Source organism: Oreochromis aureus, linkage group 17 (genome assembly GCF_013358895.1).
Source record: "Oreochromis aureus strain Israel breed Guangdong linkage group 17, ZZ_aureus, whole genome shotgun sequence".
Classification (NCBI taxonomy): domain Eukaryota; kingdom Metazoa; phylum Chordata; class Actinopteri; order Cichliformes; family Cichlidae; genus Oreochromis; species Oreochromis aureus.
Window position 1 is genome coordinate 21,259,627 of NC_052958.1, and position 18,119 is coordinate 21,277,745.

At 42.4% G+C, this 18,119-nt stretch overlaps 1 protein-coding gene across 2 annotated transcripts in view; it reads left to right on the plus strand.

Moving 5' to 3' along the window:
• Positions 1-18,119, plus strand: part of trhde.2 (thyrotropin releasing hormone degrading enzyme, tandem duplicate 2) — a 222,734-nt gene that overhangs the window by 65,681 nt on the left and 138,934 nt on the right. For both annotated transcript variants that reach the window (XM_039600662.1, XM_039600661.1), the window contains exon 4: positions 5,335-5,461. In XM_039600662.1, coding sequence (XP_039456596.1) covers positions 5,335-5,461 — 127 coding nt within the window. The remainder of the gene's footprint in view (positions 1-5,334; positions 5,462-18,119) is intronic.

Sequence of the window (18,119 nt, forward strand, 5' to 3'; positions counted from 1 at the left end):
CATCATCACAGTCTCATTATGGAGACATGTGAGGATTATCTACAATGACATATGGATTTTGTGAGTGTGGTTTCTTTTTTTGTTAGAACTGTCGATCTATGGATGTTTTTTTTCTCTCAAAAATTTAAATTTTATAATTCTGTGAAGTCTTTTCATGTGTTTTTGACATGAGGATGGAAATCAAGAAAATGTAAGTTACATAAATAAAAAGGCTAAAATATCTTACCAAGGTGCTTCTTTGTAATCGCAGACTGTAAGAGACGAGTTTAAGGTACTGATGTCCCATGTCAACATTACAGTCTGTGCTGAAGGTTAATCCATAAGTTACAGTAGTTGTTAATTCTCGTTGAAAAGCTTTTAAGGCAATTTCTTTCTTTGTTTGTCCTACACTGTGGTTAATAAATGATGTTTTGCATCAATCAACAAATCCATCAAGTATTTGTAGAGAATGTGACTGAAGCGGCTATTCATGGAGTGATACCAAGACGTGATACCATCAGCAAAGTTCACAAGGTAACTGCAGAACTCGACAAAAGTAACTGATCTGAAGTCTGCTGGCAGAGAAGCAGCGTTATCTCTGTGGCAGTCATAAAGTTGGTTGTTGGTTGGTTTGAAGCCCAGTCCTGACTTTGTCGTCTTTCTTTCAGACACAGTGCAATTTGATGTTGCATTTATCAAACTGAAAATTAGTCTAGTACACCAAAAGCAGAACAAAGGTTCATTTCCTGCAGTGGAAAGTGCCGTCTGCTTCAGATCTCTGTTTGGTTTTGAATATGAGAAAAAGGGCACTGCGTGGCTTTGTTGGCTTTGTGGGCTGTAGGCTGTTTGAATATGCCCGATATGCTTGTTGCTAACTGTGTCAAGAATGGTCTGTGAGTCAGAAATGAACATGTAGAGTTTAAGGAGTTGTCATGTATTTTATTGCCTAGATGGTTCAGTTAGATCAGTGGGTTCATTCGGAGGGAAAGGAACCTTAAAGAGACAGAATCGTCTTTGCATGATGGAGCTTTAACCTGCGTCAGTGCATGGGACGGTGAGTTGTGTTGACAGACAGTGATTTCTGGAAGTGCTCCTGAGCCCATGCACTGATTTCCATGACAGAATCATCTCTGTTTTTAATGCAGTGTCGCCCGAGGGACCACACATTTTCAGCCTTGTCTCTTGCACACAGAGATTTCTCCACCTGCACCTCTCACAGACAGAAACAGATTTTAGACTCACCACTGATGAGACTGAGCCTCATAATTCAGTGTTTTGTGTAATAAAGTGATGGTGGCTGCTGCTAACAGAGCTTTGCTGTTTCTCTATGAAAGCTGCACCAGGAGATTAGACCAGCTGACCTCAAACACCGGATGCCTGCTGAATAAAGCAGCAGCAGAAGCTAATTTTCTTTTGCAGACCTGCCAAATTGCTTTTTTTTAATGAAAATTGACTCAGATGGAGCAGATGTCTGTCTGTCTGTGAGCTTGAAAGAATCACTTTAGTTTAAAGAGTCCGTTGGGAGTCATTGAAGTGAAACATTTTTGACTGAGCTTCAGAATCACAAGAGGGCAGCAGACTGACAGCACACTAACAAACACTAAGTTGGCATCAAAGTCAGATTAAAAAAAGAGCAAAATCTGTTTTTATTTTTCCTTCACAGTCGGACACAAACTCCTAATGTGTTGGTCAGTGTGATTGGTAATGTGTGTAAATAATCACACTGAACTTCTGCAGTGCACCTGAACTTCTGTTTGATGGTGGCTGAAATACTAAAAACCACAATGCACCATTATTTGAAACCCCTTATCCTTCTTCTGGTTGGCTTCACGGAGGCTGGTAGCCTGTAGGATGGTCTGTCAGATGATTTGATTATGACGTTTAGCCTAGTCTTTTTAAAAGACTAAACATTTAAGATACTGTACTGGTGGGAGGATTGCACACCAATGTTTCTGGTGGCACCACCACGAGGTTCACAGTTGTGGCTTGGATATGGTTGTAGTTTAAAAGTAATCAAGAACTTTTGAATCAATTGCAGTAAAAAATGGATTCAAATATTGATTTTCTTCAGGATAAAGCCAGAATTTTTATCTATCGTCGACCTTAAAATTTAGGATCATGTCAAACTGCTGACATTAACTTTGACATTAAACTTGAACTTAATCAGGCATAACATTGCAATGACCACTGGCAGGTTAACACGGATCCTCTCTTCATCATGTTCCTGGGTGGGATATATTAGAGAGCAAATAAGCATTTTATGTTAGAAGAAGTGTTAAATGCAGTAAATGTAGGCAAGTGTAAGGATTTGAGCAAGTCTACAGCTCTTGTGGAGTGTTCCCAGTCTGCAAGGGTCAGCATCTGCCAAGCAGTCCAAGGAAGGATCAGTGGTGAACCAGCAACAGAGTCATAGTAGCCAAGGCTCACTGATGCATGTGGGGGAGTGAAGACTGGCCTGTGTGGTTTGACCCGACAGATGACTTGCTGTAGTTCAAACTGTTGAAAAATGTAATGCTTGTTCTGATAGAAAAGTGTCAGAAGAGAAGACAAGAGAAGGCAAGCTGGCAGAGGCAGTGTGATTCTTTGAGCAGTCTTCTGCTACGAAAACTTGAGTTGTGCCATCCATGTGGATGTTACTTTGACATGTACTACCTAAGCATTGTTGAAGACCATGCACACCCTTTGATAGAAACAGTACTCCCTGATTTTGGCAGGATAATGCGCCCTGCCACAAAGCAAAGATGGTTCAGGAATGGTTCGAGGAGCACAATCATGAGCCTCCAAATTCCCCAGGTCTCAGTCCAGTCTAGCATTTGGGATGTGCTGGACCAACACGTCTGATCTATGAAGGCCCCATCTTGCAACTTATAGGTCTTAAAGCAGGGGTCCCCAATCCCAGTCCACGAGGGCCGGTGTCCCTGCAGGTTTTAGATCTCACCCTGGGTCCACACACCTGAATCACATGATTAGTTCATTACCAGGCTTCTGGAGAACTTCAAGACATGTTGAGAAGGTAATTTATCCATTTAAATCAGCTGTGATGGATCAAGGACACATCTAAAACCTGCAGGGACACCGGCCCTCGTGGACTGGGATTGGGGACCCCTGTCTTAAAGGATCTGTTGCTAACATATTGGTGCATATACCACAGCACATCTTCAGCAATCTAGTGGAGTCCATGCCTCGATTGGTCAGAGCTGTTTTGGCAGCAAAGGGGGGACCAACAATATTAGGCAGGTGGTCATAATGTTATGCTGATTGATGTATAAGGGCAAGTAATACTTATATGAGTGAAGCCAAAGCACTGAGAAACTCGGCACTTCAACCTGGATCTCGTAATGCCCCATGGCCCACTTTGGATTTGTGTACAGATGAGCGTACAAGTGGTTGAGTCCATACTGCATGAATTAAAATGTATTTCATTAGAAGTCACTCAATATGTTACACTGTGTTTTGGAATTGTGTATCTTGGCGAAGGTGTGCAATGTGAAAGGGGGTAAAAATAAAGACTGAAGTGAAGCTGCTGTCACAGCTCTGCAGTGAAAAAGTTGTGATTTTGCTTTTACCCACAGCTTGTCAGGAGCTGTGAGGCACAAAAAAAGAACCTCTTCTCAAGTACAAATTGTCATCTTCACCAAATAATAGAATCACTTTCGAAACAGCAGATGATCATTTTAATCCCAGGAACAGTGATGAGTTGGAGTGTCTCACACACACACTTTGTCAGCATGTCATCCTGGAGCTCTTTTAGTGAGGTCAGCACCCTGACCACTGAACCACCAGAGCCTGCTGATAGGCACAGAACTGCCGTGTGACAGAAGGGCTTTTTGTATTGTTGCTGTTGGTAGTGGTGCTGAAAAATGCCACTGTTGGTATTGTATGGTGGATCCATGTCTGATGAAACTTTTCATTTATAATTCTATTAGTTTTGACCACCAGCTAAGACCTGCTGACCTTCATCTTAAGTTCAGTTCTAGTGTGGCCATGGTTCAAGTCCAGATGCCTCTCTGGGGTCCCATGTCGAGTCTGAATTTTTCCTAGCAAAGAGGTTTTAGCTTTTGTTCTCCACTTGTCCAGTTTTCCCAATTGTGCACCGAGGAATAGGAATTTTTTGGCTAATAGCCCATTCAGGCTTCCCAGTGGGGATTACTTTGCTGGTACAAAATTACTATTTTACTCCACTCAAACTGTGTAATCTTTGGCATTTGTCATCAATTCAGCTAAAGAAATGGGGATATTTTTTATGTTTTTTTGTTTATGTGACAGGCAATTAATAACAAAGTGCATGTACAACTTAAAATTTGATCTTTGATCAATTTTCTGTTAAGTGCAGACACAACACTGGTTCATTCCTTTTTTTAATGCCTGAATGCTTTCCTATAACAATGTCAAAAAAAAAAAAGACATCCAGAAAGCCTGCAGAACTCTTACTCAGGAGCACTTTAAAAGTTGCAAAATGTCTGGCTCCTTGGACACAAAACATAAAGAAATGGGGGGGCGGGGTCTTGAGACTGTTGCACAGTACTGTAAGTGAATATGAACGCAAGAAGAATTGTGTATTTTTGGTGCTTTGAGCTCCCCAAAAGTGAGAGCTCTTCAGTTCGATTAGATTCAACAGTGCTGACAGCTCTACAGCAGGTATCACCACAACCAGGCAACTCACAGCAAAGCAGTCTGAATGGATACATATTGCTACATGTCCAAAGAAAAATATGTAAATTTGATTTGGGGTGAACTGTCCTTTATAAATAAATGATGCAGCAGCTCCAACCCCTGTCCAATAATGAGCCCACACTGGTCATTAGACTGTGTGAAATATTGGAATCCACCTGAAGCAGAACATTTAACATTCTTGTATTTTTTTTTCCTCCATCTAAAGTCGATATTCTTGCTCACAGCTGTAAATCAATTTTTTCTTGTTTTATATTTGAACCAAATCAACCAGACTCCATTGTTCTGTCTGGAGAGCAGAATATGAAGTCGACCCAATTCACTTATTCTGTCTGTAGATGTGACCCACCTAACACGGACCTGATTCCATTTGTTTCTTTGCAAATTTTGAAGAAAACATCTCTCAAATGTAATTTTTCCTCTCTGCAGATATAAACTTAAACTCTCTCTGATTGTATTATTTCCCCTGAAGGGTTTAATATACACGCAGCCTTCTCCTGTTTGTATCTGCCAAATTTAATTTCCTTTTCCGTATAGATGTGAAAAAAGTGGCTTAATTTCATTTTGTTCTCTGTAGAGCTGAGCATACACTAATTCCAATTTCCTTTCTCTGTATCTGTTTTTAGATCCATCTCTATTAAAATCAGCTTAATTCCATTTCTTCCTCCGTATCTTTGTCTTCAGATCCGTCTCTATGCCCGGCCGGATGCCATTTTGAGCGGAGCAGGGGACTACGCCCTCCACATTACCAAGAGGCTCCTCGGATTTTATCAGGACTACTTCAAAGTCCAGTACTCTCTGCCTAAACTAGGTAAGGCTGCTGACGTGCTGTCCTTCCTCTGACGTTATGTGGGCTCGTCTCCTTCATTGTCTTGCCAGAATCTGCTCAGTGTGCACTGCAGCTCTCTGACTGTGTGGAGATGAAGTAAAGTTGGGATGAAATACTTTGTTTCCCTGAAGTCTGATTTCCTGTCAGCTTTCATTAAATAAAAACCACACTGTTTACTTACCATCCCCCTGCCGATCCAAATTAGGAAAGGAAAAACAGCTTCCACTTCCTGGGTGTCTCATTTTAGGGAAGTCAGCCAACTCTTTGTCCTTTGTACAATTACTGTTAGGCTCATCAATTTTTACTCATATGGGGCAAAGAAAGCACACCGTCCTCCTTTTCCTTTTGCGTGTTGGGGGCTACAAAGAGAATACGTCTGGGAATTGAACCTCAGTCAGTTCATGGCAGTTGTAGACATTAAGCACAGTCAGAGTGTATTTTTATTAAAGGAGAAAAGGGTTTGTCTTTACATGCATCAGAGTAAGGTTTCAAAGTACTGAAGTTCAATGCCAACTTTGTCCCTTCATCCTTTATATTTTTAGACTCTTGTTATATAACTGGTTGAATTACAGTAAAAGAAATGTGATTGCCTCACTGCAGACATAAAATAGTTTAAATGCCCTATAGTTAATTCTTTGAAGCTTCTGAATGGATTTGTATGGTAGTGACAGCTGACCTTGGTGCACTGCAGCTCAGACATGAAACTAAACTATGGTGTTTAAAATGTAAGCTGTAAGTGGCAGTGAAAGGACTTCTATCAGCTTGCTTGACAATTATTTGTATTAATTTATTTGAATAGATTAACACTGTTTGGTCCTCCGTGTATAGATTGCTAACAGCTAAATGAGTAGAACTTAATGTAACTGAAGCTGAACCTGAGGTTTTGAACGAGGTGGTAAAAAAACTTTTATCAGCTGATGGGAAATCAGCACATAATGGAAGTGAAGATAAAGCTAAAGTTGGAAGAAGCTGAAGTGGTAACAGTCTTCTTCTTGGAGTTTTTTTTGAGTCACTTAAAAGTCAACGTTTTGTAGTTTTTCTGTATAAATTACTCAGGGGTTGAAGTGGCATCCTAAGACTGAGAGTAGCTCTGATTAGCTGCCCTGTGTTTGTTAGCTAGTCAAATATAAAAAGATATAACCAGACATTACAGAAGCTATCGGGATTTCTATACAGCATAAACTTAGTATAAAGACTTTTACACACTGGAATTGTTAGGGGGAAAAAAACAACACAAAGTTCAGGAATTTTTTAACGTATACACGCATACATGTCACGTTTTTGTAACCTGAGACTGAGAAACTGAGATTCTGGTTTCACTCAGAGAAGACACCAGCACGGAGTATTTCATGGTTTGAGCCCAGAGTTGAAGCTGTATTGGCAGTTGGGACCACATCTGGGGAGGCAAACAGATAATTTCAGAGAGACGATTAATCCAGAGCAGTTCCTAGCTGTGTATCGGAGGTAAAGAAGTATTATTTAATTATTTCTATGTCATTGTATATTCAGTACTAGAGCACAAACTACAGGTCAGTGTAAACAGTTGCATTTTTAATGCACAAAATAGTCACAAAAACTTTATGCATCCTGTGTGTAAAACTTTTTAGAGGTTGAATTCTGTGAGTAAATGGGGCATGAAAAGCAGGTATTAGTGAAGGGGCAAATATAGACTGAAGAGCAGAAGGGGCGAGGATGTGGGTGTGGTCCCACTCCTGCATTTAAGATAAAATACCCCCACTTGATGTCTGCTACCCTTTAATGTAGCTTAACACTGACCATGAACACCACAGCTTGCTCTGCACCAGTCCAGCGTAGTGCATTACTGCAGTCCTTACCACAATACTGTAAACTAACCAGTTTAGTCTGCAATGAACACTACTAAACCTGCCTATTCATCAAACTTTTCATCACACAAAATTATTATACCTCAGCTTTTGAGATGTTTGCTAAATATAAAGCAACACATTATGTTTAAATCAAATAGAAAAAAATCTAAAACTACAAAACGATACTTGTTGGGCTGTCCTTGCCTTTTAAAATAATTTAGTGCACCTCTTACCATGCGAGCAACTGGAGGTAATGCCAGGCTTCAACACATGAAAAATTAACTGGCTTGGCAGTATCATGCATTAATCTGCCTATCAGATTTAATTGTGCATTAATTGAAGGTGTTGGAACATCATTCCAGGTCGTTCCCGCCCATTTTAACGCCTACTGTGGTCATAATTGCTGGATATGAGGAACTTAATGGAATTCAAATTGAACCTTTAGTTGAAGAACTGTAAACGTGGAGGTGGCGGCAAAAGCTGAAGACATATGTGTGACAGCTCATGTTATTAAAAGATGAAAATGAAAGTGTTGTCAAGCCATTTTTCAAAGGCTGAAAGGAGATGAAGAGTCAGCTCAGATGGGCAATAAATCAAAGAAATCTATATGTTTGAATTTTAGATTCCTCACTGCCACTTTGTCTATTTTTTTTTTGTTGTTGTTGTTTTTTATTTGTGAGGTCGTAAAATTAAACGAAATGATCAAAAGTAATGAAAAGAAGAACTAGTAGCTAGAAATGTCCAGAAAATCTTAGAATTTGGTATTACGTGCAAGTTTTGAAAAGGGATATTGCTCCAAAGATTGTCCATGGGTTGCAAATGAAGTGTTGTATCTCAAGTGCAGACTGAATAACCATGAGTTTGTTCCAGATGCAGATAGTGGTAGATTGAAGCAGAGACATACAGCGAGATGGCAGCCAAATATGTGACCTCCAGTCCAGTGTGTTTTGCATAAAAGAACTCCTCAGTATACAGCCCAGCATTCAGAAAAGGTCTGGAGGCTTTCCAGTGGTGTATAAGATGTCTTATCTGTGGGCACAGCAGAATTCTGCAATTTGCATTCAGAAGGAAATTGCTCTAAATCTGATTTAAATTTTACTCAGACATTATGGATTAAGTGAGGCGAGCTCCAGATGAGAGCCAGGGTTTGTCTTTAAAATATTTTTAACTTTTTCATAAGAAAGTGGTGGGAGCCAGTGGTGCTGTGCTGCATTTGAGATTTTCTGTCATAATTCAGTTTTTTAAATTACAAAAAGATGTGTCGACTGAAGGGTAACAGAGACCATATTGTACTAATCACTGCCAGGAAACACTGTGGTGCTCACGAATGCCTCTGCATTGTCTATAGTCTTGGTAAAAATAATAAATAATAACATAATACTTTAATTATAAACACTTGGAATTAAATATAGGTGTGCTTGCTAGAATTAACTGGAAAGTCATTTTTATTTATAGTCACTTGGTCAGACAAACTTCTGGCTATGAAATTGACTTCTTTCTCTTGATACCCTTTCTGACACGGCTGCCTCACATATGATGGTGTCACTTCAGTTACCTGTGTTTCCAACCCTCAGACACACCTGCCTGAGGGCTGTCAAACCCTGCTGCTATAAACGGTCCACCGTCATATTAAAATTAAGACTTTATGTCTGTGTGAATAAAAAAACAGTCCAATCAAAATCCACTAAATTGCAAAGACAGTTTACTTTAAGTGCAAGGAACTAATGATATAGATATGTCCACCATCACTAGTCTGTAGTGATATTATCTGACTAAACATACTATCAAACTCTCTCCTGAGGGCTTTTCCTTCAAGATGGATTGATGTTTCAATGGGCTTTGATAAATAAAATGTTCAGTTAGAGGATGACATGAAGCTTTGATCTTTATTTTGACAATATGGTTTGATTTATGGTTCATGTTGTGCTTGATTTTACTTTGCTGTTATGTTACTGACTGACCTTCTTCTCAACGTCCTGTCTGTGTCTTCCTGTCTGCACTCTTTATGCTCACACTGTAAAACTGAATAAAAGTATAAGGGAGAAATGAGTACCAAAGTAGAACAGGAAGTAACTAATATAAAGGTTAGACAGTGGCGCTTGTCGAAGGACCTATACCCACATAAGGTGTGGTGTGGTATACAGCAAACAATGTGTGAGTGCTCACCACTGTACTGTGCTTTCACTCACCAGTCATTTTAAAAACGAATCCAAAAAACAACTCCTAAAGTCAAAGTAATTCTAAGCTTATACCAAAATAAAGTTCTCTTCTTCAGAGTGAGGACAGCTGTCATGCTTTGCATAATTGACTTGGAAGCTTGTTTTTAATCAAAGCATGCCACTTTAAAGTGTTTCAAGTGTCATGTCAACACATTTGAATATTTTTGCTTGGCATTTTAATGCTAGTTAGTATTTCTTCCTCTGCTTTACCAGAAAAATGAGCTGACTGAATCAGTCAGTTGAAACTTTATAGCAGTATGAGCCTTTTTCATCTGTGCTTCCTGGGCTTTCCTCCTATAAAACCTTCAGCCTTTCTGCAGCAGTATGCAGCAGTATATATGCGCAGCTATTTTGCTATGTAGCTATGCTATGTATGCTTCTTCCTGCCCAGATCAATGAATCCTCTCAGAACAGTCAAATTTCATCTCATCCTCCTTCTTCTTTTCTTCTCGTGTCTTTATAATTGTTTGTGTTTTATTCTTCTGACCTGCCAGAATCAATTAGCTGTGTTACAGCGGTACATTTCTTTTTTCCTCTCTTCACCCAAACAAGCTAATGTGATCACTGAGGCTCCATATTGTATATGTCAGACACTTTCTTGCTGTCTACATTCATCCATCACATTAGAAATTCACTTTCAGTCAAAGCTTCCTGTTTGTTTTCATCGCCTCAGATTAGGCCTGACATTTAATTCCACCCTCCCTGACCTTTACAGTGATATTAGCAGCATTAGCAGCATTAACAAGCTGCCCCATGCTGAGTTAAAGGTGATGTCACATCCTGTGGTCCAGACCTGGCTGCACAAAAGTGTCAGGTTAAAAGCTTGAACCTCTTTGATGTCAGGTTGTGAGGAACGGATTTTATTGGCCTCCTGAATCTGTCTTATCTTTTATATAATGTAACAGAAATGAGGTTTTCATATGACAGTAACTGTTATAACCCCAGGATAAAAATGCTCGGAAACTCAAGTGCCAATTTTAGGACGTTTACTGACCACTTTTCAAAACAACCACAGCTAGTCGCAACACATACAGGAAACTGTCCCACACAAAACATTCCGGCAGGGAGAACCCTGACAAACCTCTGAAGGTTCTGGGGTGCAACGCCCCCAAACATACATTAACAACAACACTGTCTATAACACTTCCCTCCCCTTAAGCAAAAACCCACAACATAGCAATTATGCATAAGTACGGAAAGAGAGGGAGAATTCAACACCACATTATTTTAACAATTCAGTCTATCAGGGGGCTTGTGCTCCCTCTTTGACCTTCTCAGTCCTGCTGCTGGGTTCTCCAGGCTAGGAGCCTGCTGAGCTCCTGTGGCCGGGTTCGGCTCAGGTGACTTAGATTGCTCCACCAGCCCTTCTGGTGATACTGAAGAACCAATCCCGATCTCAGGGGCTGCTGACACGACTTCCCCTTCGGGTGAAACAATCTGAGGCCCCACAATGTCCACAGCCCTGTTTCCACCATGTGCGTGCAAACCACTCTGAGCCCTCTTCCCAGCTCCGTCCGTGCGGGCTCTCACATGATCCTTGTGCCTGCGAACTCGTCTGCCATCCAGCAACTCCACCACAAAAGATACTGGTCCCGAACTGTGGTGAATGACGCCAGGCAGCCACTGTGAACCACCTGTAAAGTTTTTGATATACACATAGTCTCCCTGCTTGAAAACACAGCCTCTGGCATGTAGATCATGTCTCACCTTCTGCCCACTTTGTGACTGGGTGACTCTGGCTCCCACATCTGGGCGAAGAAGATCCAGATGAGATCTGGGCTTCCTCCCCATCAGCAACTCCGCTGGGGACAAGCCTGTGGTGGTATGAGGCGTGATGCAATACTGAAACAGGAAACGGCAGAGCCTCTTTTCTATTGAAAGACCTGGCATTTTTTTCAGACCGTCTTTCAGTGTCTCCACGGCGCGCTCCGCTAAGCCATTGGAGGCAGGGTGGTAGGGTGTGGTGCGGATATGTCAGATCCCATTTCTCTCCATAAATTCTTGGAAAACCCCACTTGTGAACGTGGGCCCATTGTCCGTGACCACTGCCTCAGGTAATCCATGTGTTGCAAAGATTCTCTGGAGTGTGTCTGTGATGACTGGGGCTGTGATGGTTGGCGTTATGTGGGCATCCAGCCATTTTGAATGCGCATCCACCAACACCAGGAACATGTGGCCCGGGGTCCCGCAAAATCTAGATGAAGCCTGGACCATGGACGGCCAGGCCACTCCCATGGGTGGAGTGGGGCAGGTGGTGGCATTTTTTGGTTTGACTGACATTGAGAACAGGCTTTTACCTTGTCTTCCAAGGCACTGTCCATTCCCGGCCACCACACGAATGACCTTGCCAGACTTTCCATTCGAGAAATCCCTGGATGAGCCTCATGCAACACTTCAATGATCTGTGACCGACCTGGAGGCGGAACAATGACTCGGGAACCCCACAGGATGCAGCCATCTTGAACACTGAGCTCCTGCTGACGCTTGGCATACGGTTTGAGCTGATCCTGCTCCACTGTTGCTGGCCAGCCCTGCAGCAGCCACTGTTTAACCTGAGATAACTCTGGATCCCATTCAGTCCATGCTTTGATGTTTTTAGCACAGACCGGAGAGTTCGCCAGCCTGTCCAGCAAAAACACAGTTTCTGGGGGCATATTCGACTGGTCGGGGACCTCTGGGAGGGGGAGGCGGCTGAAAGCATCTGCATTCGCATTCTCAGGTCCCGCCTTATAAACAATGCGATACTGGTATGCCGACAGTGTTAATGCCCAGCGCTGAAGCCATGGGTGGGATGCCTTTTGTTTCACTAAAGAGACTCAGGAGGGGCTTATGGTCTGTAACAACAGTAAATGGGCGGCCATACAGGTACTGTTAAAATCGTTTTACAGCAAAAACTATTGCTAAGCCTTCCTTCTCAAGCTGTGAATAGCCCTTTTCTGCTGCTGTGAGCGTGCGTGACGCATATCCGACCAGTTTCTCTTCCCCCTCTTCCATGCGATGTGAAAGAACAGCTCCTATGCCATACGGGGAGGCATCGCAGGACAGGACCACCTCCTTCTCCGGATCAAAATGCACCAGGAGCGGTGTCGATTGTAACAGTTCTTTTACCCGTCTGAAGGCCTTCTCCTGTGCTTGGGACCACCTCCACTGACTGTCTTTGTGGAGTAGCCCATACAGGGGAGCAAGCATGCTGGAGAAGTCAGGCAAAAACTTCCCATAATAGTTCACTAATCCCAAGAATGATCTTAGTTCAGCTACATTCTTTGGACTCGAGGCTTCCTTTACTGCCCTCACTTTCTCTTCCAGCGGGGACAGGCCCTGAGCAGAGATGCGATGACCCAGGTATGTCACGCTAGGGGCTTGGAAAACACACTTACTGCGCTTCAAACGCAACCCTGCTTCTGAGAGCTTCTTCAACACCTGCTCAAGGTTACGCAGATGCTCCTCTTCTGTTTTACCTGTAACTAAAATGTCATCCAAGTACACAGCAACACCAGGAATGTTTTGCAGAAGATTGTCCATGGTGCGCTGAAAGATAGCCGGACTGGATGCAACGCCAAACACCAGCCAGTTGTACTTGAACAGCCCCTTGTGTGTGTTTATTGTCACATATTTTTTTGATTCCTCATCCAGCAGCAACTGCTGGTAAGCATGACTCATATCCAACTTTGTGAATGTCTGACCACCTGCCAGTGTGGCAAACAGGTCATCCACTCGAGGCAGAGGGTAGGCGTCGAGCTGAGAGGCTTGGTTTACTGTCAGTTTGTAATCACCGCATATACGCACCCCTCCATCCTCCTTCAACACTGGTACAATCGGGGCTGCCCGGTCCGAGAACTCTATTGGCTCAATGACCCCTATCTGTTGTAGTCTCTCCAACTCCGCTTCCACCTTGGCCTTCATGGCGTATGGTACAGTGCGTGGCTGGACAAAAGGATCCACACACAGCTTCACAGTGGTGCCCCGGAGAGTGCCCAATTCATTCTTGAACACATCTGCATACCTTCCCAGTAATTCTGCTATTACAGTTACATACCTGATTTCCCTCCAGTTCAGGCGGATTTTCTGCAGAAGGTCACAACCCAGCAGACTAGGCCTCTCCCCTTTCACCACCAGTACTGTTGCTGCAGCTTCTTGACCCTGATATGCTGCATGCACCTCTATGGCACCAAGCAGGGGAATGCATTCACCCATGTACTGTCTCAGGCTTATCTCAGTCGCTTGGAGAGCTGGTGCCCCGCCCGAGTGCCACAAGCTGTGGTAGGTGGCTTGGCTGATCACGGAAGCTGAGGCCCCTGTATCCACCTCCATTTGTAGCTCCTTCCCATTTACCTGGATAGTGGCATAGATGGGCTCCGCATGGCACTTATTAAAGCCAACCAGATTAAACATGTTGAAAACACACTCATCCTCCTCAGGCGCCATGCTCTGCAGGTGATGTGTGTTTAGTTTGTGTTTTGTCTTCCATTCCTTCTTTGATTTCTCCTTAGTGCCCCTGCATTTCTTGGCTAAGTGCCCCTTTTTCTTGCAATTATGGCAGGTACTGTCTTTGAAAACACAGTCCTTGGCAAAGTGTGCTTCCCCACACCGGTAACACTCCAAAAGCTCCCTCGGTTTGCCCCTCACACTCTGAGATACATGATGCACCTCAGTTGAGTGCATATTGTTGTTAGCTTTCCGAATGTCTTTAGTGTTATTAGCTGCCGTTTCTATTGCCTGAGCAATTTCCAAAGCTTTCTTAAAGTCCAGTGTGGGCTCCCCTAACAACCGACGCTGCATGCCATCATCATTTATACCACACACCAACCTGTCGCGGAGCATGTCATCAAGCACGCCTCCAAACTCACAGTGCTCCGATAGCTGTCTCAGCTCCGTCACATACGCAGCCACCGAAACTCCTGGCTTGCGTGAATGAGTGTGGAATTTGAACCGCTGAACAATCACGGAGGGTTTCGGGCAGTGATGATTTTGCACCAACGTCACCAGTTCTTTGAAACTGAAGTCCCCGGGTTTCCGAGGCGTCGTCAGGTTACGTATCAACTTATAGGTCCTCGCTCCACACGCACTGAGAAGAACTGACCTTTTTTTCCCTTCGTCCGAAATGTCGTTTGCCAAGAAAAAGTGTTCCACCCTCTCGACATATTCAATCCAGTCGCCGTCTCCCTCGGCGAACTCCGTGAGCGATCCGATCGTAGCCATAGATGCGAAGTGGTAGTCCGACGGCAAAATCCGTAGCAAAAACTCAAAACTGTCCGCGTTCGGCTTTTATCCTCATCGCCAAAAAGGTGTTATAACCCCAGGATAAAAATGCTCGGAAACTCAAGTGCCAATTTTAGGACGTTTACTGACCACTTTTCAAAACAACCACAGCTAGTCGCAACACATACAGGAAACTGTCCCACACAAAACATTCCGGCGGGGAGAACCCTGAAAAACCTCTGAAGGTTCCGGGGTGCAACGCCCCCAAACATACATTAACAACAACACTGTCTATAACAGTAACGATGTAATTGAAAATAACTGTAGAAGGTAATGAGGAGTAATGAAGAGTAGCATGTAAAACAAAACAGGCAGATAAGTCTGCATCATGTGCATTGTAGCATGTGCATTAAGTTAATTCCAGATACTGAAGTCCACCTGAAGGCACTTGCATGGGTAAATGTATATTGAAAGCATATGGCTTTCACAGGGATTCAACAATAGAGCGAGGACATTTAACAAAGGGAAAGATAAATTTGGAGTGACGTGAAACAAAGGCTCCCCTGTCAGAACCAAGGAAGATGCAGTTTATAGGTGGAGCATGAGACCCCCGGGCTAGCAGTGACTGCAGCATGATGACAGTAAAAGATGCACCAGAGATCTTGTAAGAAAAATTGTAATTTAACTTGGAAGTTAAGTAATTGTCTGATGGAATACCATGTACAGAAATAATTATCCGGTGGGGATAAAGTCATACAATGTGTCTTAATTTGAGTACTCCCATTAGTACACATCATGCAATGGAGACTGTATGCTATGTGCGTACTTGTCTAGCTGATGAATTTTAATAAGGACTAGTATTTCTAAAACGGTGATTTGTGCACCTAGAGGAACATTTGCGGGGCTTGACTATGATTGCCGTACCGGCCAGGAGCATTATGGGTGGGATTCAGATTTAAGCAATGTCCACACTGGAATTTTAGCCGGCCCGAGAGTGATTCTTTTCTGAAGTGTTCTCTCATATCTGTGTTTGAGACACTGTGAATTTTTAAAAACTTATCTTAAACAAGTGTTGCATGAGGAAAGTGCAGGCAAAAGCAGTGGAGAGTATGAATGACAGCTGAATGTAGTGCTGATAGCTTTATCTCTAATTTTGTTGGTGAATCTCAGCTGGAAGTCCACAGTAAACCCACATTTCCCATCATGCCTAGTTGTGCAGGATAGAAGTTGATGGAGAAAAGATGTTTCAGTCGGTTAGCGTGCTGCCACTGTGATCCTGAACAACAGTCAGACTCTCACACGGATGGAGAGTCACCCGAGGGCTGTTGTGTTACTGTGCCAAACAGTAGTCCAGAAATCCCCAGATGTCCTCCCAGTTCACTGTTTTGAAGTTTCGAAACTCATATTAGATCCAAACTCAAGTGTCAACTGTGGTAAATACACGAGTGCAAAGAGAGCAAAGCCTCTGTGTGAATTCCTCTTTGATTTGACTTTCTGTTTTAAATTGAGTTAGATATTTCCTGTATTTGGATGAAAGTCAGTGGGAGAGAGAGAGAGGGACAGAACGCATGTGTGTCAGCAACGACTGAATGCAGTCTTCCATTAAAAATTAGTTTTGTGTGCGTTCCCCTGTTCATCTATATATATGCATGTAATCATGGAGTATGTGTCCATTCATACTGATGTTGACATCAGTTTTTACCACAGCTTGCCTCTAACCGCGTCCTACTGTTGCCATCTTTCTCTCTTTCTGTATGTGTGTGTGCATGGTCCCAAAGCCTCAGGGCTCCATCTGTTGTCATGCAGGGCATCAAGCTCCCCTGAGAGAGCGAGAGAGAAATGATGAGCTGAGATACAAATTTAAAGGGACAGAGGGAAAACTGCTCTGCACAGACAGATGACGGACCATAAAAACAGAGTAATAGCAGGAATAATTTTGGCTAGTTGTCCTGTTAGAGACGAGTGTTAAGATGTCAGTCTGTCTCTCCAGCTCTTCTTCTGCTTCATATATTCCAACATCTACAGCTAAAAAAGTACAGAATGTATCTGTTGGATGATAATTAACCCAAACAGTGTCTTTACTATCTGGATAAATTCTGGATATAATGTATATGGACATCGTGGAACTCAGAGCTGTTGGGTTGTGGTTAGATTGGTCCATGGTTTTAATCACAGATGAATCATCCTTGCATTTCCTGGAAGTTTCCACAAAAATCAATGGCATCAGTTTAATACAGTCCACTGTTGGTAGCGTAGTTATATGCACAAATAAGACGCCACTAAAATACCGTTTCCTGTTTTTACTTTAAAGTAGGTGTAGAAAATGTGATCATTGGAGAAACAACTGTACATTTAAAGGATAAAAAAATGGTGATCCAAGTATTTTGCAAATTGTGGTGAGCCACATGACTGGCAAATGAAACTAAAGAAGTAACATTATTGGTGACATCAGCACTGATTTTAATCCAGCTGTGTAAAACCAATACAATTCAAGCATAGCTACCTCAGGAAGGTCACAAAGTCTTGACACCCTTGCATTCATCCAGCTGGCAATTCTTATAGAAGATGCTTCAGTCCACTCACAGCTGCATTTATCAGTATTATATAGTTTTGCAGTATAATGCCCACGGTTAGTTCCTTGGAGCTACGTTACAAAATATATCTGAGTTCTAGGATTGATTGTCATCTTTCCACTTTTTAAAATCCTCTCTAAGTTTGGATGCTAATGTTTGTAAACTTCCGTCTATTGAACTATAAAGACTGTCTATTGACTTGCATTTGCGTTTGTCCTACGCAGAGCAGACCATCATCTATGTGTTGTACCTGAGTATTGTCACCAGGGGGCAGTGTCAAAGATGTTGAATAACTTGTCTGTGTGCTTCTCTTGCTTGTATTTGTGTTTTTGTTGGCCGATTAGCTGAGTTCCTGCTGTGGAGAAGACCAAAGTAATAATATAGTTGTTAAGAAAAAAAGTTTGCGTTATCTCTGTTTTTTTATCTTTAATTTTTTTTTGTGGTCATCATTTTTATGGTGCACTCTGCTGACACTCCTGTACTGCACACAGAGGTGTCTGTTTAGTTTGCATCACCATAACCCTTCACTCTGTTTACCTGCTCAAACTGACAGAAATGCGATACCCGAAATATGGAATTCCACTTTAGGCCATTAGGTGCTGCTTTTCATAAATATTTACCAGTTATCAGGGATGTAGGTGTGAATTTTTTTTTTTATCTTTATAAATATACCATCTAAATTCTTAAATTGCACTTCATGGAGCTGTATTGACAGAGCAGATTATGCACAATAATATGAAGTGTAAATGCCAAAGTATGGAATTTGAGACACAGAAAAAGTTCCCATATAAGGAATCTTTCTTACTTTTTCATAGTTTTTGTT